Below are 22510 nucleotides of genomic sequence, written 5' to 3' on the forward strand. Positions count from 1 at the left end.
TCACTAGATTTGCTGGTAGACAGTCCCATTAAAATGTGTTCATGAGCAAGGGCAAACAGGTAGTGCCAAATCCATTTGTGGCGGTCCAAATGTATTGGTGGCGAGCCAGTGAATCTATGTGCTCCGTTTTGAGGCAGCACTCCCTTGTTTTGCTGCCCTCATTCTCCTCTTGGATAAAACGTTTCTCCTCACCAACAGTGGAACACCTGAACTGGTACTGTGCAGTGGGAAAGCGTTATGACATAACTTTTATAGCAACTTTAGGAGCATAATTTCCCCCCAAATGTGCTTGTGCAGGACATTCTACTGTATTTATTCTTTCCCAAACAACTTTTAGAGGGAGGGGCTGCAGCGGGGTAGGGGTGTTTCACAAATTGCATACAGACCTTTTGCATCAAGTGTCAGGGCCCCCTAGCTTCCTCCTCCCTCCACCTCCTCCACTAGGTCAAAGACGCCCTCAGCATAAGCCGTGACGGAGCAAACGCTGTCCACATGGCCTCAAAACGCACCACTGCGCTTTCCACCAGGAATATTTAATTAACACGGAATATGGCGGAGATGACGGCGACGGTGGCGAAAAAAACTCCACTGCGGAGATCCTTCAGCGAGCACATGAAAGTCTCCACCAATAAGGCTTGGGATGCCTTCTGGAGGAGCACGAGGGAGAGACGGCTGTGGGGTGAGTCGGGACGGGAATGTTTGGTCATGCAGCTGGTTGACAGCATGGGAAGAAACGTTTGTGCAAGGTTTAAATGACTTTGGGTGGCAGAAAAAAGGGTGTGTTATGACTCAAAAAAATAAATAGTGAAAGGGGTTTTGGCTTTTTCCTGCACAATGTCCTAAATCAGAGCAATCCAAAGTGCGGCCCGGGGGCCATTTGTAATGTATTGATATGTTATACTGTATTTGTGTGTCGAAATTCAGTGGGACCTCAGTTAGAGGCCGCCTCGGTTAGCATGTTTGACTCTGTTTGCAAACATGTTTTTTGTTAGCGTACAATATGGCGTAAGTCTTGTCATGTTATGAATACACTGGGTGGGATTCTACTGTGTTAATGTATTTTTATGTATTTTTTATCACAAACGTCCTTCTTAGCATACCTTGCTAACAAAATGACAACTGGAACCAGAAGTCTGTTACATCGCCTGTCAATGAGGTCATCAGTGGTTGACTCTCAAAAATGTTAACACAAAACACGTTTTTATAGTTTACAATTCCAGATTTGCCAGCATAAAACAATTCTAAATGCATATAAATGACTAATGAATGGGATAAATGAGCATTTAAGGTTACTTTTTCCTTCATTGAAGACGTGACTGAATAGTGTTTCTCACCTCATGCTGGCCCTTCTGGAACAACTTAAAGACGCTAACCAAAGTTCAATTGCATATCCAATCAAACATACTACAGTACCCCGTTTATCGTGGTTAATTAGTTCCAAACACGACTGCGATAAGTGAATTTGTGCGAAGTAGTATTCAGTATTAATAAACTGAATATTTTTTGTAGTTAGAACATAGGAAACCTGTTTATGACTTTCTAAATCCGGGTTTTAACATTACTAGAGCCCTGTAGACATGAAATAACACCCCGGTAGTCACTTTTACACTCCTTCTTCTTTGTTTTCATTACATTGGGCGGGCTACAGGGTTACTGCAAGAACATAACAGACAGCCGCCGCTAGCATAGCAAGCTAGCAAACAATCGACTTAGCCTTTCCAATTGACTTATTGTAAACTTAAGAAAGTTTTTCAAACGGAGTGGAGAAGGACAAAGAAGCCAAAAACTACTCCCACACGGAATGAGAGAACTTTTTTTCATGTCGGCTAGGCTATGCTGGCTGAGCAGTCAGTCTCCATGCAGTGTGAAAGGTAAAGTAATCTAACCTCATGTCTCACAATATTACTGATACCTAGTGACCAGAATACTACATATAACTTGTCTTTCAAAGTTTTTTGCCTAATCATAGTCCATAGTCAACCATGAAGCAGCAATCATTTATTAATTGTTTTTTGATACAGTGAGGGAAGACTGTGCTCACTTTATCTTAAATATTGGTGCCTTTAGCCTACATACTGTAAACAAAGATAAGCTTAGTATGAGTATCCTGCCTAGCAACATAGGAAAGAATTGTCACTACAAATTTATTTTTATGTTTAGAAGTCAGTTTTCCAATATGTAGCCTACCGCTACCTAAGTGGTTGGTACCTCACTATTTTATTTCATTCAAAAAGGCCATTTCCGTCAAACTATTATTACTGAGCATTAGCACCAATCCTCTAATAAAGCTGCACAGTCAGCTCGGAGAGATTGGTGGTTTCACAATTGATTTAAGCTGTAATTTGTATATATGCGTTTGATTAAGCTGCGTTTTGGATTGGAGGAATTGTTTAGGGGTATTATTTAATGGATGGTTACCTCACTGGACTGGCTGTTCAATGTCAAGGTGACCTTGTAACACAACATCTCACCTCGGCCTGCTGCAGCCATATGCGGTCTGAGGTGGAAATGTGAGGTTGGAAAGTGAAGGCTCTGATTGTGCTTTAAGTATGAGTGCCAGCTAAAGAAACTACCGAAGAATTCCCGATGTTTTAATGTTTTTACAGTCTATGTGTAACGGCTGGTCTGCCTTGTGGTTTCCTATGAAAGTTGATACCGTTTCCAGCTGCACGATTGCCCACCACTGCTTGTGTGTTGAAGTTAACACACGGTGTCATGAGTCATCACGCTCAGCGACTGGCTGAGAGGCACGTTATGTAATGCTGCGCTTCATAATAATCACGTCATCAAAGTCAAAGGTAGACAAATGGTCTCACTTGGCCCAGCGTCTCTCAGGAGGAGTGTAATAGTTCTGCTCACTAACTCACTTTGCCAGTTCTCATGCGTTTGACAGTGTCATCTGAAATTTTGCTAAAGCATCGTGCCATTTTCTGCCTAACATTTTTACTTGCAGTTTCTTGTGTGGCCCAGTTTATTTCACAGAATGTAGGCCTACCACGTAAAAACGATCAAATCCAGTTGCACTTTTTACGTAACGGTAAGTTCATGTATTTGAAAGTCAATGGAGTGAGCGTCCCCAGACTGTCGTTGGCATAAGGCAGTACCTCTGCATCCATGCAACGTTGGTACCTTCAGAATCTTGAAACAATGAAGAGCACAGTTTGAAACGAAGCGAAGGCATGATGATTGAGGTTCCCCAGGCCAGCCATTTTAGGAATGTCTGCAATTCCTCAACGTTGTTCGCTTTTTCCTTGGATGTCTTCTGTTGCTACAGAAACTCCAGTTCGAAGTAACTAAATTATTGACATTTTCTCTAAAGCCTACGTCACAACCGGTCATACGGGCTCTTGCGGACGGTCTACGTTCAAAAAAACACAAGAAACGCCCAAAGGGCGCCCATGTGATGTGTTGATTTTTGAGCCGAAGACTGGCCGCAGACCGGCCGCAGAGGTTCTGTGTCATGTCAAGCAAACTCTATTGGCGCTTGTGTTTGTTTCCAGGTTGCAAGACTAACTTATGCACTTTGTATGTGTTTGTGCGTCGTCCGTACGGCCAGCGTGTGTCTTTGGTATGTTTTGCTGGTGTCAGGTTTGGGCGAGATGTCAATTTTTTCATATGTCACACTTGCGGAGTCCTATGTGTGTCGTGAGCCACACGTGAACCCCACATGGTGCAGCCATCGCACGTTCAGATATTTCGTACACCCTCCATGTGCGTCGAGATCGTACTCCTTCATGGTCACCACAATTACGTTCTCCACGAACAACAACAACAAAAAAAAGGCAGCAATTTGGGGAACGCCAAAAATCTCACACACAAAAAAGTTGTACATCCGGTTGTGACCTTGGCTTAAATGACACACGGCTGGTGGGAACTACTTGTTTTTTGCCCGGGTGACTATGCTATGAGCTATGCTATTACCAGACACATTATGTGTACATGTATTTGCTTCAGTATCAGTATCAGTATCAGGATTGAATAGGTATCGTCTATGCCAGCCTGAAAAAAACATTATTTCGCCATATGTGCCACTGAAAATGTGCTTAAAGAATAAGAAGTAGTTTTTAATAGTTTGTTAATTTCCCAAATGATTCCACAACATGAATGTTCGTCCAAATATGGCATGTAACAACAACTTACCTCACTGGTGTCCTCGCCTTCATTCTCTGTGCACAATGTTTCATGATTTATTGCTAATCCATAATCGCTCACTGTTTCCAATTCTCCCCACCACGGGAGCTTCTCCCGTCCTTTCTTCATCCTTCATCATCGGCACGTCTCAATATTTACGCCTGCGCTAACAAGTTGCCGTAACTCACAGGCCAAATATGGACTTTGACCCACACTGCTGCTCCAAACAAAAGTCTTTCTCTAAACCTCTATCTCATGCCTCCACACACAGCCATCAGCAATATGACAGGGTGACGGTCTCCAGAAGCCCCAACGCCAAAGAAGAATCTAAAGCAGTTGCCAACACGTCTGACAAAGTGACGACAACCGGCAAATGGAAGCAATATTGGTTTTAGGCAGCATCATGTCCAACACGGACAGCTTTGAATGGCTGCATTCAAAGTGGAGCTGCCAGTATGACAGCAAATGCGCTTGAGTCTGATAGTTCAGCTATGATCACATTTTCTCCTCTTTTAGTTCCTCCTGCGTCTCTTCAGGAAAGTCACCACTTTTCAAAACTTCATTTATGATTAGGAATTAGAACTGTACGCTTCACCTGTGTTCGGGAATTATCTTTTTCAATGTTTTTAGGTTACCTTTGGTGTGCTTTGGATTCTAGGAAAAAGTAATTTCACAAAATTAAAACACCCCAATGGTTGTTTAATTGGGAATGAAACCAAATGTTTATGAAAATATTCCCGAAAAGTCACGCAGAAACTTGAAGGCGGAATGTTCAGTTGTCATTATGTCTTTAAAAAAAACACACACAATTTTAATTAGTCATTAACGATACGATGCGGTGTATAGAGTAAATGTTAAATGTTTTTATTATTATTATTAAATTATTAGTGAACATTATTACTATAACTAGTAATTAACTTCTTTTTAACATACATTTTCATGATGAAAATATGCCTGTACAGGGATTACTTTTTTTAAGTTGGTGATATTGACCCTTCATCAAATTAACTTATTAAATTTCCATTAGTTCCTGAGGCAATTTTGGAATTGGAAGTTTCAAAATCCCCCCTCAGAAAGTTTGTATTCGACCTTAGCGGTTTCACCTGATCAGTTCACAGCTTTTGCAGTGTGGTCATAATGCCCTACACTTTGTCTAATAATCTTTGAATTTAACATAATTTCCTGCCAACTCACTGACTATTATGCAACAATTTTCACATTCTTACATTATTGAAGCCGTACGGCGATGATTAAAAGTGATGTAAAAATGACACTGAAGCTGTGAGCCGAAGGTCCCAGAAGGAATCATTGACTATGTTTACATGCAGTCAATATTCGGGTTAAGGTCAATATTCTGGTACTGACCCACCACCAGTGCTTGACACTATTCTGTCTCACTTTCTTCATTAATGGAATGCGAGAATGTGAAGAAGCTGTGCCATCCACATCCATGCTCTATATCCCCAGAGCCCGCCGGACACTTTTGAAGACGCGTTCGTACAAACCCTGCTTCGCGTAACTGCTTGCTCACCTTCTGATAGATTTCACGATTGCGGTACTTTCTACCGTCAATAAAAGACGTAATGTTCCTGTCTTTCACCACACTAACGAGGTGGCTTGTTTCCTCCTCACTCCAAAAATGTGGGGTTTTGCGTGTCGTCTTGTTTTCAAGTAGTTCCTGCCAAGATTCCTTTCAAATAGAACATGCGCAGAACACAAATTAATGTTTCTTTTGATCGGGACATCCCGATAAGCGTATACATGACCCGATTCTTTTCAAAAGGGTTATTGGTGTTTACTATTGGTTATTGCTAATATTCCAGTTATGATAGGGTTATTTGACTGCATGTAAACGCATGTAAACATCTACTGTCGATTGCCATCAGAGATGCTCCAAACTGAACTAAGCCTCAGCAGAAACAGAAGAGGTGGGAAACCGGAGGAAAAAAAAAAAAGAGAAAATGCAAACAATTTCTTCTCCGATTTCTCTGCGGCACTGACAGAAAGAGAGAAGAACACGTGCATAATCACATACCCTGATAATTACCATCACACACACAGTTGTGGTCTTGCTATTTGTGTAACAAATGAATCTAGCTCAGTGGGGAAAGTTCACAGGAATGTATGTGTGTTGCTTATTTGGCTGGGTTGAAGCACCAGGGGCGTAGCACCTGATTCCAGGCCCCCATACAAAAGCCTCCTGAAGGGCCTCCCACCCTATGGTTGCTATGTTTTTTTTAATTGTGTTTTTTGTATGAGTACGTATGAGGTCCCACTACTGGATAACAAAAGGCATTTAGATCAGCAAAACTATTTGCCCCGTTGGCTGGACAGGACAAGGGGGAAAGTGTCTTGAACACTTTAAACATGAAGTTGTGCTACATCCCCATCAGCATTGTAGTCCAATAACAGCGACTTACCCCCAACTTGGTCTCCTAAGTCCAGTTCTGGTCTGACTTCTGTGATGAAGAACGTAGTTCCGCTTAGTTGCTGCGGACAATTAAGTAAAGAGTTTGGCTTCTCAAAACAATATGCATTCAAAAGATGAATACATTTGCATCACACATTTTGGGGATGTTATACAACTTCATGTCCAAAAATCCAAACTATGCCTTTAAAGCAACCAGTCCTACCAGCTGGATTGAACCATTTTGCGTTTTTTTACAAGGGGGGCGTAGGTCGTCTCAGACAGTCTTCTTTTGAGCAACTTTCTGCTTTTATTGAACTTTCACAGCAAAATGTATTTTGATTTAACATTTATGACATTTTTTACAACTGTCATATTTAAATAAATAAAACAAATCTTCAAAACATAACAAAAGCCCAAGGCTCGGGGGCCCTGGTGCACCGTTCCAGTACCCCCGCCCCACCACCCCCCTCTTCGCGCCCCGCGACGTGATGAAGAGCTTGTGTGACAAATACTGGAAGAGCGAGTTAAAACACTGCGAGAGTAAAAAGGAAAAAAAGCAGGAACAAAGACATTCTAATTCCAGGCTGTGCTGGTGAAATCTCACCGATGCAAGTTTATGGATGATTGGGTCATCAAACTGAGCTTTATTTCACTAGGTTATGCAGGTTATGCAGGTGTGCCTAATGTTGTGGCCCCTGAATGACTCATTTTTGTCCGGATTTAGTTTCTATACACACCTGTCATTAATGGCTGCCTGGATTTCATCCTAAGCACTTCATTCACGTGACTTCCTCTATGTTTCCCTCTGATTTGTTTTCTACGTCATCCATTTTTCTTATTAACCTCCCCTGGCTGCTCTCCTTTCCCACTCTATTTGCCGTCTCTCTATTACAGACTCAGGGGGGAGTAAGCGGGTTCCCACTATTCTTCTTTTGTGGGCTTTGTTAAAGTAAAAGAAAAAAATCACTTCCAGATGCTGTGGAGTAAGAAATATCCGTATGGAATAGAAATGTAAAGGATTCAGGTTTCAAGTTCCTGGAATCCAACATGAGCACAGTGGACGTTCGAGTGCTGTACCTACTGTATTTACCAAAAGGTTCAGTAATTTCTTAAGAAAATCAATTTTTTAAGCATTCAAGGCTCCTAAGTATAATTTAATCCACGCCATTAGAGAAAATACTAAGGGTGTCTTAGAAAAAAAGAAGGATTGAGTTTAGGTCTACAGTAGGGTTAAGGATCAGGGTTAGGGCTATGGTCAGGTTAGCAGCTATCCACTAACTTTTCAGGTAAAAAACAAAGCAAAGTATTTTGTTGTTTCAGCCTTTCATTCACATGGAAATGGCATTCTAGGTGACCTGAAACGGTACTTTTTGAAAACTTCTTCCAGAGTGGGAAAATATGAAAACGCCGGCTTGTCATTTTCGTGTAGACAAGCAACCCACTTCTTTTTGAAAACGATGACGTCCCCGCCCCGTCGCTGTCACGTGACCGTAAGCGAGTGCTGCCGACACATAATAGCTGACTGGCATGACTCACACCGGTCGACATTCTCCTGATATATTGTTTTCGTTTACTCCATAATGACTCACAGAAGTAATTCCACTTCTCGTAAGTCTAGATGAGACTTATGCACATGCGTCCTTTCTTCTTCTATAGTATGTGTCACGTGGTTCCGTCTGCGTGTCTGTTTACAGCACCACACGTAGGTGTGCTTTGTGTATTACATCGTTTTCACTCAGTGATCCGTTCTCGTCTGGAGGCAACTATTTAGTAATCCGGTTAAAGTTGTGGGTTGGGGTTATGAGTGTCAGGTTGTGGTTAGGTTTAGTTGTTGGGGTGGGGTTTAGTCCTTGGTTAGCGTAGTATTGAACTTTGAGGTTAGGGATTTGTTGAGATTTGCATTAGGGTGATGGATTAGCATCCTAAAAACTAACCAAACCCTCACTCTACTCTCAACCTAACCCTAAAAAATACTAATCTCTTACCCTAACCCTACCCTATGCGAAACCCTAACCCTATCCTAACCTCTAAAGTAAACTCCACACACCCCTACCCTAACCCAAATACTACAAACCAACCCCATGACTACTCACAAACTTACACCATTATACCTAACCCAACCCTATAACCCTATACCCCTGTCCTACTCAGTAACCTTAAACTTTTCTAACGCTAATCCCTCTAACCCTAACTCCATTTACTCATTTTCTAGACATATTTATGAATATTTATCCAGAAGTGAAAGATAATTGCTCTTAAAACCAAACAAGGTTTCAGTGTTGATCATATTTTTGAGTCTTTACAATCAGCGTTGCCAACTTGGCGACTTGTTCGCTAAATCTGGCGATATTCCAAACCCTCTTGGCGACATATTTTCTCAAAAGCGGCTAGCGACAAATCTAGTTACTTTTTCTGGTGTCGTTAGAGAGATTTCTGGTATTTGGGGACTTAAAAGTGAAAGCATGTATTGATCTGCAGTTTGTGTTGTCACTGAGCAGGAGAGGTCCGCCCCGCCCCCAAAGCACTCACAGGGGCATAGTGGAGCTCCATGCATCCATGAATCACGCATGCGTGAGGCACGATGCCACCGGAGTGGATCTTGCCCTGTTTTACAGAGCAGGAACTAAAACGTAAATGTTTGTTAATGTTCATTAAATTACTACTCACTACACTCAAGCCTCATTCGGACTCGGTCACTTACAGTACATGTCAGTGTGTCAGAACGTGTGAACAAGGTTGTGTGATAAGTGAAACAAGTCGTCCTAACTGCAAGACAAAGGGTGGAGGCTGAAGGTGAATCCGGATGTAATTATTACGCTGTCTAGACCGTGAGAGACGCTGGCCGAGATCAAAAATATCACAATGATTTTATTTTGATGAAGTGATGGCCAATTTTAAATTAACAAACTAAGAATGAAGTTTATTTGAAGTTCTAAACATAATTAAAGTGTTTTTACTCACTTTTTTGTATCTTTTACAACATCATATGCAAATAATATGCAAATTAGCCGATGGCGTCATCTAGTGACTTCTAGAACAGCGGATAGCTACTTTTCTTACGGCGGACTTGGCAAAGTACTTAAAATGAAGCCATGCACATTTTCCTACACAGTCGTCTCCTTATTTTGAAGTGGCCTCCCGTGAAGACCCAATTTGCTCTGCTCTCGGCGTGAACTCCAACGTTGTTAATGCGGCGACAGCTTTAATAAGAGCGAAACAAGATGTTGAGCTGGGTCGTGTGTGTGATTGTGTGCTCTGATATTGTCTCGTATTTGTTTTGCTCCACGTCGAGTGCACCAGTCTTAAGAATGTGAGTGTGGGTGTGTGAATGTGTGTGAGCGCAGCAGGGATTTGAGTTGTTGGACGAAGGAGTATGAAAAAGCAGCCAATAGTCTCCGCATCTGTCACACGGGGATGCGTAGCACGCAAACAGTGTTGCAACTAACCTCTGCTGAACCTACCAAACAATTGTCTTATTTAATCTCAAGATACACACATACACACACAAACTGTTTTCAAATGACAAAGAAAGACGCTTTTCTAGTCTGTTTTTTTTCTGTTTGTTTCCCCGGAGGAAGTCAACCTGCTTCTCCTTCACACTGGACACCTGTTAGGCGACATTCAATTTGCAGTTAACGCGTTTCCCATTTGCAGTTAGTTGGCTCAATGGCTACGGAAGCGCTCGCTGAAACATTTCATTACTCAACTTTCCCCTCGCAGAGCCAAGATTTGGTGGCAAAATTTGTCGAGTAGGTGAGAAATCTGGCTTAAAAAATGAATTTGTGGTAAGTAGCAGTGTCAGCGAGATTAAAACGTGACGCGAGTTCTCATCCAAAGAAAACCTGTCTCATGATAATAAATAATCGCACGATAAATGAAAATGAACTTGATCATTTTGCCAGCCTCGATATGCATGCATGTCTGTTTTCTTCATCTCTTGCCTCCAAACAGGAAGGTTTACTCTGGTTCAGCACCTAGACGCTTCATAGAACAACGGCAAACAGTGTGAGACCTCTTGTCAGTTATACAGTCTCTGTGGGGGCGGAGCATACACACAGCGAAAGAGAGGAGCTTCGTGAGCAATGCAAAGTAACGTAGTAGAAATTAGGAAGGAAAGATATGCTTGCAAAGCCAAATGCCACAGCCCCTGTGTGGCAATATATTCATGAACAAGGTGAGCCAATCAACACGAACCAGCCAGTATGCCAAATTTATTTGAAAGCCCCTCAATCCTGCCACCAGTGGTCAAATGAAATGTAGGTCACCAAACATAAACAAATGCCAGCACCAAAATAAACCCAAAACAAACCATATAAACGAGGTCCAAACAAACCTCAAATTTACATACATTTTTTTACAGTTCAGGTATATGGCAATTGTTGTATTCCAAGCTTCCAAGCTGTAGGCATCAGTGTAGGGGACGCGTTTAGGCATGTTAAACACGTGTTACGTAATTTATGGGGTACCATATCGCGCGCCGGCTGATGATGTGACCTTTACAAGGAGGACGACGGGAGGGGAAACGAGCATGAAAGGGAGCAAATGAGATTTAGTGCCTCTTGTTCTTGGCGGGCGTCTCTTTCTCTGGCAGCTTTTGAAAGCATCTTGTGGAAACTCCACCCACCCGCCTGTTCTCCCGCCGTCTGGCCAAGTGTTTGTTAACAAGCGCTCCCGTTCTCCTGTTGAGCACAAGGCAGTCCATTAATTTGCAGATTCACTTTATTTATATACAAATGTTCCATTGTCACTGTTGTGCTTGGAACTTAAATTGGACAGCATGGAGTAAGTCATCATCTCTATCCGTGAGGACGGGCGGAATTGCTTCATCATTGTATTGCAAATTGAGACCACACAATTTATATGAATGATTTGGACATACTGATTGCCAAAGGCCAACTCCCAGCTCATTATTTTAAAGTTTTTGTCTCCTGAAAGGATGCTATTGTTCACTCACACCAAAATATCAGAAGTGTTTTTCCACAGTTTGACAATTCGCTCATCTTAACACCTACCTTACAACTGCTTGTTTGTTACAAAGTAGGATTACAACTAGTGCATGAAGGGATTTATAAGTGAGAAGGAGCATTTGTAGATGATGTGGGACTTGACCGGAAGCCAGCGGAGAAGGATGAGGGTTGGGGTGATGTGCTGCCAGGGCTTGGAGTGAGTAAGAACCCTGGCAGCTGAATTCTGCGCACACTGGAGTCTATCCAGGGCTTTGCTGGGAGCCCCCAACAGGACTACATTGGAGTTGTCAAGCCGGGAGGTGCTGAAGACATGGATTAGTGTTTCTGCTGCTGCTGCAGAGTCTGCGAGTGAATGGAGGAGGCGAGAGATGTTTTTCCGATGGTTGAAGGCCGATTTGGTTACTGATTAGGTGTGAAACCGAAAGGAGAGAGTAGAGTCCATGGTGGTGCCAAAGTTGCGGATTTCATTAGATGACTTTATTGAACAGCTGTCAACATGGAGCAGGAGGTCTCCAACCTTCTGGAGCAGCAGCTTGGGCACCACACCCATGAGCCCTGTCTTTTTTTTAAATAGGTCGATGGGGTGGAGGCAGTTCGTGAGGTGCCGTGATAGAGTTGAATATAGCAACGAAAACTGAGACCGTAGTGGCGTACGATCTGAGCTTGCCTTCAAATTCTCTCAAAGCATTGCTATCACGACTATTGTGGTTCACCAAGATGACTTTTGAGCATTTGGTGTTAGATTGATTGTACACAATCGCCCTGCAATTATCTGGTGACCATTCTAGAGTAAAGTTCACCATTTGCACTCCTATTGAGAGCTAACAGGCCTACTTCAACTCGCCTCCCGTCGCCATGTTGGCCTGTTGCACAGAATGCACCGGAGACCAGGCAGGAAGACGGGAAACAAATTGGGTTATGTTTGCGTTTGGAGGCCGGGCACTGGTTGGGGGATCAACAGCATTTCTGTTGATTATTAAAAAATGTTGGATCATTTTTCCTACCTTGGTTAAAAACTGAGCAAAATCGTGCAGAATCTGTGCTTGTATTGAATCATTATACGATCGGCACTCGCTACAATATCTCTCCTTCACTTGCGGTTTTCAAAATTAATTAATTATTAGATAATCGATGTTTCATGTAGGTCATTACTATGACCTACAGTATTATTCTGTGTGAAAGTGGTACGTTTTTGCCTGCTAATTTTGTCCTTCTTCCTCACTCAGTTTCAAACCCGTTCTTACATTTAGGATAAATAAATTGGAGGCTAACTAGTTAGCTCGGTATACAGTATTGCTATGTTTAAAGCGGCGGCCGTCTCTTGTGTCACTTGAGAGATGCTGTAGCCATTTGATGTAAACAAAGCAAGCAAAGCTAGCAGTGCTGTCGGAGTGTACATCTGTGCATGGCAGATGCATGGCAGACTGGCATGAATATATCAATCAAGTGACAAACGTCATAGTGAGGATGGACGATCTTTTTTTTTTGTAATACCATCGACCCACATTACGTTTGATATACTACAACAAAGAGCTTTCCCAATTCTAGCGGTGAGTTACTGTGTCTTATTATTGATTATCATGTCTGTTAGGTAATATGAGTATAAAGCTGACTGTAGGGGTGTTATTTCATGTTTACAGGGCTCTAAAGATGGTCAAACCAGTGTTTAGAAGGTCATAAACAGGTTTTCTACGCTGTAAATATAAAAATATTAAATTTATTAATATTGAATCCACTTATCGCAGCCGGGTCTGCAACCAATTAACCGTGATAAACGAGAGACGACTGTACATGGTGACGAACACAGTGAGACATGAATTTGTATTCATTTTGGAGCATTGTGTTACTGTGATGCAGCTGCCGCATTCTGCTTTCTTCTGGTACCTTCATGTTGCCCCAGAGTGTTGAAAGTGAAAGGATGCTTTAATTACATTTAGTCCTGGGGTAGTGCAGCAATCTGTTGCACTCCTGCAGCTAAAAAGAAAAAGTTTAAACCTCTGTCTCACAGGGTAATATAATTGTTTTCTGTTTTCCAAGCCTCCAAACCTAAACATTGACGTGAATCTGCAGATGTCAAAATATGCCAAGGGAGTTTTTTTGTCTGACTAAATTACAGTTCTCCTGTTTTGACAACGCCTCCCTCCAAGTCATTTTTCTTCTTCTAATGGAAACACAGCAACATGGACATATGCGGTAAAATGAATAACTCCTTTAGAACAACCGAGGCCTTAATAATTACCTCTTTCTGCCTCATATGGAGAGCAGTGTGATCTGAGAGGTAGGCTTCCCCTATGCAACTAATTATGACTCCGTTACGGTTTTGATTGAAATACTGATGTGCTAACATAATAGGCCTGGGGAACCTCACTCCTTTTCCACCAGTGTCTGTGTTGTATGTACCTATACAAAGTATTACATTTTTAACAAACAAACATTCCTTTTTAGTTCAGTTCGGCACCAAACTCTCCTGATTTCAACAGCTGCCCATTTAAGCAGCAAACTGCTGGGCCTAAATGAACTGAGCCCTCTCCAGACATACAACAGAAAGGTGTTTATAATCAACGAACACACCCGTTACGAAGCTACCAAATTTAAGGTGTAACAGACATAGGCAGACATAATGATGTGCTAATTTCACAAATCAAAAACTTCAGTCTACTGTAAATAATGTAGATAATGCCCACAAATCACTTTGTTTTTTAGTTTGAAATGGTTCCTGTCCTGCACCAAATCCATTCTTGTTTACTTTATGTTATTATTTAGACAGCAGACACTGGAAACCAAGTTGGCCTGAATCACTTGCACCCTCTCCAGACATGCAGAAATTGTTTTAGAGTCAACGAAAACAAGGGGTGGGCCTTCAAAGAAATGTATTTTCCGCATGAGTGGCAAAACACCCACCAAAAACACCAGCTGCACAGAGACCAATGTTAAGGAAACGTATTGCATGCTAATTTGCCGAGGCTGTGGAACCTCACTCCACTGACTTTCGACCAGTCTGTGTTAAAAACGGTATTGCAGTATTTACAGCTAATATTGTTGGCGATACATTTATCTCAGAACGGCCAAGCTTTTATTGCATCCCTTACTGCCAGCTATTTTTCCTACATTTCCATCTGACCGACTAATTCACTTCTACCCAAGGCCAGAATCTGGAATCCACGATGGCACCTGGAGAGGTGGGAAGGATGGTAGGAGAAGGTAGGATCAGAGGAGGCAGAGGGGAGCGATAAAAGTGAGAATGGGTTGGGGGGAGTTGAAGGCGCGCCCAGGAGAGTAGTTGTAGTCTGAAAAGCAGCTTAGGAGCTGTGACGGGTGGGATAAGGCAGCGATGGCAACAGTGTGCCGCTGATAAGATCAGCGATAAGAAACAGCAGCAGGTCAGGAGCTCGAGAGCAGTAATAACCAAGCGAAAAAACTGAGTAGTAGGGATGTGTTTTTGTCATGCTGTCAACTAAACAGTAGTTTTTCTTCATATTTGGACTGACTTTGTACAGCAATGTTCTAAATTCAAAAGTTTGGACAAAGAGGGCAAAGTAATGAAAATGTTTTTCCCATCATGGCTTCCAGTGTGAACATACTCAACCCTGAGCAATTACATCACACCAGTAATTGCTTATCTGAACTTACTCTCGTCATACTCTTATGCTGAGATGCTTCGATTTTCTGTCATCGCGTCACCTCCTCCGTCCATTAGTGCTCTCTGAAACGGTTCTCTGGGGAGAACGGGTGCACCTTAACCATCGGCCGATTGTCTCAGGCTTTTAGAGAAAAGGAACAGCTCGCACTTCCAGAGAGTGAACAATGGCCCCAATTGGGGGTTTTTCCACACCACCTTCATTCTCGCCTGCAGCGTTCAATCTGAGTCGACCCATTTCAATCAAAAGGGGGACAAAACTGCAGATATCAGGGACAAAACAACACTAAATGAGGGTAGCTGTTCCAGCTTGGAGTTTTGTTTACTTTGACGCAGATATGGGGTGGGGGGTTAGTTATCTTCGTATTACAGTCTTCTCCTTGAAGTGTCCCTGCAATTTCCTCTTAACTATATGAGCACATCCACCTGGATCCTTGATAGATTGTATTTCCCTTTCCATCCCACACTGATAAATAAATACACAACACACACACACGCAAAACACACGCTCGGATACCTAGCGTCACATTGTAGTGTATTGTAGTGTAGTCTGATGAGCCTGATGCAATGGAATAAGTGATGCAAAAGTTATTTACCAACAAAATATTTCCTTCCACTGTCAGTTCTATTTTGAGCCGGCAATAAGAGCAACCTCCATCTCCGCAAGCCAAGAACAAATCCCACAAATGGCTGCTATGAGTTCATTTTAATTACAATTTTGGAATATTTGAAAGTACAGTTTCAACAATGCCTTGTGTGATAACAGGAGGTACACTTCTATAGTGATGCAACTGTAGCTATTAAATAGTCCTTGATCCTGGAAGCATATACTTATAAACTAGGGGTGTCACGAGACAGTCCGTTCACGAGATGAGACGATAAACGAGATTGTGTGTGTGTGTGTGTGTGTGTGTGTGTGTGTGTGTGTGTGAGAATGAGACGAGGCGAGATTTTAACATAAATTTAAAGAAAATTACAATGAAAAAATATAACAAATATATGACAAGGCCTGTCTCGATAACTAATTTTGCTGGTCGATAATTGTACTAAAATTTATCGACAATAATCGATAATTTCGACCTTTTTTTTTAAAACCATATTATCATTTGGTTTATTATTATTCAATGATCATTTTGTCATGTCACATTTGCGCCACTAGATGGCACTCAAGCATTGTGTACCTGAGGCACAGAAGCCGCCTACTAGAACACTCAGGGATCACGGGACGTCACATACCAATCCTACTCATGGTGTCAAAAGAACTACACACAGCAACGCAATAGGTAGATACAAACAGACAAGACAGTGGGCTAAAATGCGATGTTGCTGATATCCTTTGCAATGTAGCGCGCGACACTGTGGACGCTCACCATTTTGCGATGTTTCGTTTAATATTTAGTCCGCCGATCAAACGCCTCAGTCAGCGTTGACTGTCGGGAAGGAGGCTTTGCTTCACATCCACACTGGAACTGGAACTGTGGCATTCGGCTTAGAAACGATTACTTTTGTGCCTTCATTCATAATCGCATCTGCTAGCTAACTGCTCTTACTCCGTATACGTAGCCCCCGCCTCCACTACTACAACTGATGCAGCAGACGCGCATACACGTAAATGTCAATTTATCGAGGGCTCATAATTATGGACCTGTTGTTTTTTTTTTATCGTTCAATAAATTGATACATCCATTATCGTGACAGTATGAAAGTATGACAATATACTGCAATCCACTAATTTTATTTCTGCTACATTAAATTGCATTGCTCCTCAAAAGGTTACACTCTTCTGCACTCTGTGTGCATGCTACCGGCCCCGCCTCCACCCACCGAGACAATATGACTAACAAAAGGGCTCACACTGTTAATGCCGTTGTTCTTTTGAACAAACGTTTGAAGGTGCTGAAACCAGTGAGCAGATTAAACGCTATTCCTGCCTGTTTGAAGGCGGGAGACGAAGAAAAGAGACACGCATGCACACGGCAACATATTGAGGCCCGGCAAAATGATCATCCCAGGCCTGGTGCCCACGGGTTTTTTTCTTCACGAGAAATCTTGTCATGTTTTAATCTCGCGAGATATCGTGACACCCCTACTATAAACAGATGACACAAATAAAACCCATCAGATGTTTAAAGCCCTGAAAATGTCATCCTCCATGTAATGTCAAATAAACTTAACCTTAAAATGGAAAATCTGTTGACCTACGATGGAAGTGCCCCGCTCGGGTAGAAAGTTAATTTTTCACCGTGTCAAAAATAGTAAGACCAGCGCCAACATATCTTTCAGCGACCCACTTCCAGCCTTTGTGTTGGCGGATATTTCCCATTTTCCATTGGAACCCACAAGTCCATAAGCACACATACAGACACACACATACATACAGTGTGCAGGCTGCTCTAATCATTTGGTTCCACACTGTGTCTGCTAGCGTAGCATTAGCCTAAATACATACAGTCTGTCTAATTTAGCCTGTAGCACGATGGCCTCGTTTCTCTGGAAAGGACAAAGATATCGTCTTTCTGCTCTTCTGCATCTCCATCTGGTTTCTGTTGTCATCCCTTTATCTGTCCACCTTTGCCACCGGCCTCCCGGAGTTTCCGTTTTAATGTCATGATCTTTACCAGCCAGTGATTTTCTATAGTGAAAGGTGGCCTGACCTTTATCACCAAAGCCCTTTTTACGTATTGCCCTCATACGAGGAGGTGGTTTTGGCTTCTCAGATTTGGTCTCCGGTGACAGTAAGTGAGTGAGTATGGAGGATGTCTGGTGTGCCGATTGGTTCAAGACTTCATGATTGTTCCTAAGGTCGGACAATTCAGAATTTGAAAACATCTGAGTTCAAACGCATGGCATCACACATTAGCTTGCTTCAAAGCTCGGTTCTCACTGTGAGTTTGTTTTGCTTTTTCTCTGACTTTTTTCTCTTTTTTGCAACATAAATTACAGAAGGACTGGAATTTACGTGAATTCCAATCAGTAAGACATTCCCCTCGCCATTCGTTTGGCATTTATTAGTGTTAAAATAGTGTTTCATTGATTGATGTTTCAGTAATAATAGTGGTTAACTTACATTCAACAAAAATATAAACGCAACACTTGTTTTTGCTCCCATTTTTTATGAGATGAACTCAAAGATCTAAAACTTTTTCCACATACACAATATCACCATTTCTCTGAAATACTGTTCACATTATTGAGCACTTTTCCTTTGCTAAGATAGTCCATCCCACCTCACAGGTGTGCCATATCAAGATGCTGATTAGACACCATGATTAGGGCACAGGTGTGCCTTAGACTGCCCACAATAAATGAAACATTTGTATTACAGTTAAATTACAGTTAAAAATATGTATATTTCTATTTTCATTATACCCTATGTTTGAAATTGTTTGAAATGCACACAAATTGGAAGTCAGGACCAGCTTCTCAGAGAGGATTATGTATTTTTGTCATTCTAATGTTAATAATTCCATGAAATCTACACTTGTAAGATGTTCAACAATTCGTGTTTTTGCATGCCAGCTGTAATTGTGTCTTGATTTTTACTTTAGTCTCAAGTAATTCTATTTGTAGTGTGCAGGAGTCCTTATTACAAAGTCGGGCATTGATGCCAATGTCAGAGTCTCAGAGTTAATGACTGAGCAGTACTTTTTAAAGCAATTGGTCTTCTCATCAGCCTCGCTGTGTCGCATTACGTTCGCAGTAATTCAAAGAGGTTGACCAATACATTAAAAGATATTGCACGGTGTCATTTTCACTGAGCCAGGGGTGTACTGTTTGTCCTGTAGTCCAAAGTACTAAAGGAATAATCAATCAAAAGCCGCAATTTCGAGTGACGTAAAGATCAATTGAGAGTGAAACTGTTATACGCGGGATGTATGTCCAAGTTTCCTCAAAGTGCTCAGAAACCTAAAAAGTGAAGTCATGGGCAGGCGGCCAAAGCCAGACCAACACCCCCCCGACACCACCACCACAATCACCCAGCCTTCCATTAAGTCTCAACCTGCCAAGAAAACACTGGAGGGGATTTAGAGCAAGTACAGAAAGAGTAAATTAAACATTGGCAGATTAAATATGGTCCCCCATTAACGCGGAAGTGGATTATGAATGGACAATAATGACGTAGCCCGATTTTTTTCCTCTCTTGTTCCCTGGATATCAGTCATTGTTCTCCTCAAAGATTTACGGGCCTCAGGGGAGGAAAGTGCCACAGATGTCGGGCACTGCCAGGCTAATTGAAAGTCTGGCGTTGAAGTAAAGTTTTAACAACGGAGGAAAGAAAATCATTGAAAAATGTCTTGAATGTGAAATGATTTAGCTGTTCTACTCTGGTTTCACGTGTTTTAAAAGTAGAATTATTCCATAATAAATGCGACAGTGAGATGAATGAATCAGACTAGACTTTGTGATAAAGATACTTATTGTTTTTTTTTTTTTTACATTGTTAATTAGGTTCATCATGGAGTGGTTCTGTGACGTTATAGTGTGTTGTTGAAACAATGAAGCCCTCACGGATTTCACTGCTTGGCAGCAACCAGAAGAGGGCGCCATTAATTCAGGCCCAACTGGTTTGCTGCCAGCCTAAATAGGCTGCTGTCAGAATCATAACAGAACTCAAACAGGGACCGTTACGTATTGTTTATACCTCAAGTCAGTGGAATGAGGTTCTCCATGTCCGCGATGTTAGCACATCAATGCTGAATACTTAATTACACGCAATTCCTCAGCTTTGGTGTCTTTGCAACTTTGGACGGACCGTTGCAAAGTGAATATAATAGATGTCTGCCGATGTCTGCTTTCCCCGTCTTGACATAGTAACATTCCTAACAAGAATACCTCGACTGGCGGTCGAAACTTAGTGGGTCTAGGGTTTAGCTCTGATCCTCAGCCTTTGCGTCCTCTCTGTCCTCCGTAAGAAGAACGGCTGTGCTGTCAGAGCGTGAGTGAGGAGGTGAAGATGCCGTGCTCAGCACCTGCTGGCTTCTGCTGGTGTATGTTGAGAGGGACGGTGGAGCTGTGGTGAAACTGCCGTTACTGCTAGTGGCGGGGGGGTGAGTCAAACCTGTTAAAAAAATGATTTGGCTCATTGGCCCACTCTGTGTTTCCCTCAACAGTGCCCCTTTTACTATACCAGTGACTCTCTCATCCCACTCCAGACAGCCCTGACATTTTTCTTCAGTTTCTCTTCCAGCTTTTTCCTTTAGATGTTTCTGCTTTTTCCCAATTTTCCATTTCAGTTCTTCCTGAGTTTTGTCTTGTCACCAGCCCTGAAGGCCCTCTTTTTGTTAATTACATTTTTCAGCTCACTTGTGACCCAAGGTTTATTATATGGGTAACAGCAGATATTTTTAGTGGAGATGGAATTATCCACGCAGAACTCAATGTAATCAGAGGAACAGTCTTTTAGATCATCTATATCCGCCTAATGAGCTTTAATAGAAGACCTCCCAATCAGCGGCATCTAATGCGCAACGGAATGTCTCCAGACCATCAGGTGACTACTTCCTGATAAACAGCAGGTTTATACTCAAGTGTGAGTCGGACTAAGGCTACGTCCACAAGAATAACACATTTTAAAGAACGTATACTTTTCTATGCCATCTAGTCCACACACAAACGTAGGTTTTTGTCCTTTTGGAAAACTCCGACCAGTGTGAAGATTTTTGAAAACTCAACTGGCGTCAGCGTTTATGTGTGGACGAGAAAGACGGAGCTTTTGCCTTGTCACCGACAGATGAGGCAACAATTATGTGCCGTCATTTCCACAATAGATAAGTATCATTTCACGTGTGCAATGGCAGACATTACATTGCTGGATTGAAGCATAGTGAAATGACTTTTTGTGTGTTTAAGAGTAAACATACGGCTACTTTCGCTTTACATTGATGAACAAAGGCGCCGTTATGGGCTCCGGAGGACACTGCTGCTGCGGCTACGACGCTCCCGCCAGCGACGGCCATTTGGGACAAGACCCGATCGCACCTCTAGCTGGTGGAACAACTTTGACAAGCATGTGGTTATTTTGGAGGAATGCCGTGAGAATGCCGTCCGCATGGCAAGGACATTGTGATTGCGTTTGACTGAGCTGCTTTTCCTTCACATTGAAAGTTATTTATGCCTGTTTTGTGCTATATAACTACCGTCGTGGAGACAATTAAACAAGGACTATTTGACTATTTCAGCAGTGATAGCGTCACAGCCGATGGAGTCCTGTCTCGACCGATAAAACGAACTACACTTCGCAGCATGGTAGCGATAATCACCATCTGCTACATTTGAACCCTTTTAGCAGCAAAGTAACATTGCTGAATTTAACAAGCTACTTTTGCAAATATGGTGCCTTATGTACTTAATCATTTACACCAGGAGATGGCGGACATCTGTGACTTTAATCTGTGCAACATTTGTGGGCGTGGTTTCATGCAAAGTGTAGGAGTTTATAGACTTTTGCTGATGCTTTGCTTAACCATGCTAACCATGCCGCTAATTGTGAGGGGGGTAGCAGGAATGTAAAAAAAATAGAAAAACAAAACACGGGAATAGCGGCATCCGCGAGAGAGTGCTTGGCAAAAAATGCACTTCTAATAGATAGATTAGACCTGAGAATGCAATGACCTGGATTAATGATAACATTCACAGGCATAATAGCTAGCTACGTAGATACAGTAGATACTTTATACCTATCAATATAATAATAGCTTTACATAATAGCGGTTGAGGCAGCAGTGGTGTTCTAGATGATGATGGCTGGGTTTGCTGGAGAGATGACGAAGAGTATCACAAGTGGATCAGATGTTTTGATGATCTGATACCATGGAGACAGGGACAAATTCTGAGCCTGGTGATGTCATAATATGCAAATTAGATGAGTACATTTACTCCCATCACAAACTTTGGGTCATACTGATGTTTTTGAAAAGTAACGCTACTTCACTAGCAGTCCACATGTATCTTCTGCCGCCAGTCGTTATGTTTGTTACTGTGCTCTGTACTGAAATGAAGTCATCGACGCTTCTGATTGGCTAAAACTGCCTTAACAGTCCATGGCTGCAGCACCGCCATTACTTTGGCATGTGCTTGACAGCCTGTGAATGTGTATTCGTGTTTTACAAGGCCACTGTGTGGATGGGGATTTTTTTTTTTACACCGGAGAGGAGCAAATTGTGGTTTGATCTGCCTAAAGGGGGAAGAGCACAGGAAATGTATGCATTTTTTTTACATTTGGATAGCGCAGATCTAAAGTTTTGTTTTCTTTTGAGGTACATTTGATGAACTGATGAAACGTGGGGAGAGTTTAGGATAGGGAAGTATGCGTGAAATCATCAGTGACTAGGATGAAAGCTCTGGGGTGTTTTGTGAGGAGATCTG

General features: G+C 42.2%; 1 protein-coding gene across 3 annotated transcripts in view; it reads left to right on the forward strand.

Annotated features, from left to right (window-relative positions):
- The first annotated feature begins 413 nt into the window (after positions 1-413).
- si:dkeyp-23e4.3 (rho GTPase-activating protein 7) overlaps positions 414-22510 on the forward strand; it is a 53575-nt gene continuing 31478 nt past the window's right edge. The window contains exon 1 of one of the 3 annotated variants that reach the window (XM_054756130.1): positions 414-679. In XM_054756130.1, the coding sequence (XP_054612105.1) occupies positions 550-679 (130 nt within the window). In that variant the 5' untranslated portion in view covers positions 414-549. Of the gene's footprint in view, positions 680-1781; positions 1872-22510 lie in introns of those variants that run through there. The other 2 variants (XM_054756126.1, XM_054756128.1) reach the window with 2 other exon arrangements.

Source organism: Dunckerocampus dactyliophorus, chromosome 16 (genome assembly GCF_027744805.1).
Source record: "Dunckerocampus dactyliophorus isolate RoL2022-P2 chromosome 16, RoL_Ddac_1.1, whole genome shotgun sequence".
Lineage (NCBI taxonomy): Eukaryota > Metazoa > Chordata > Actinopteri > Syngnathiformes > Syngnathidae > Dunckerocampus > Dunckerocampus dactyliophorus.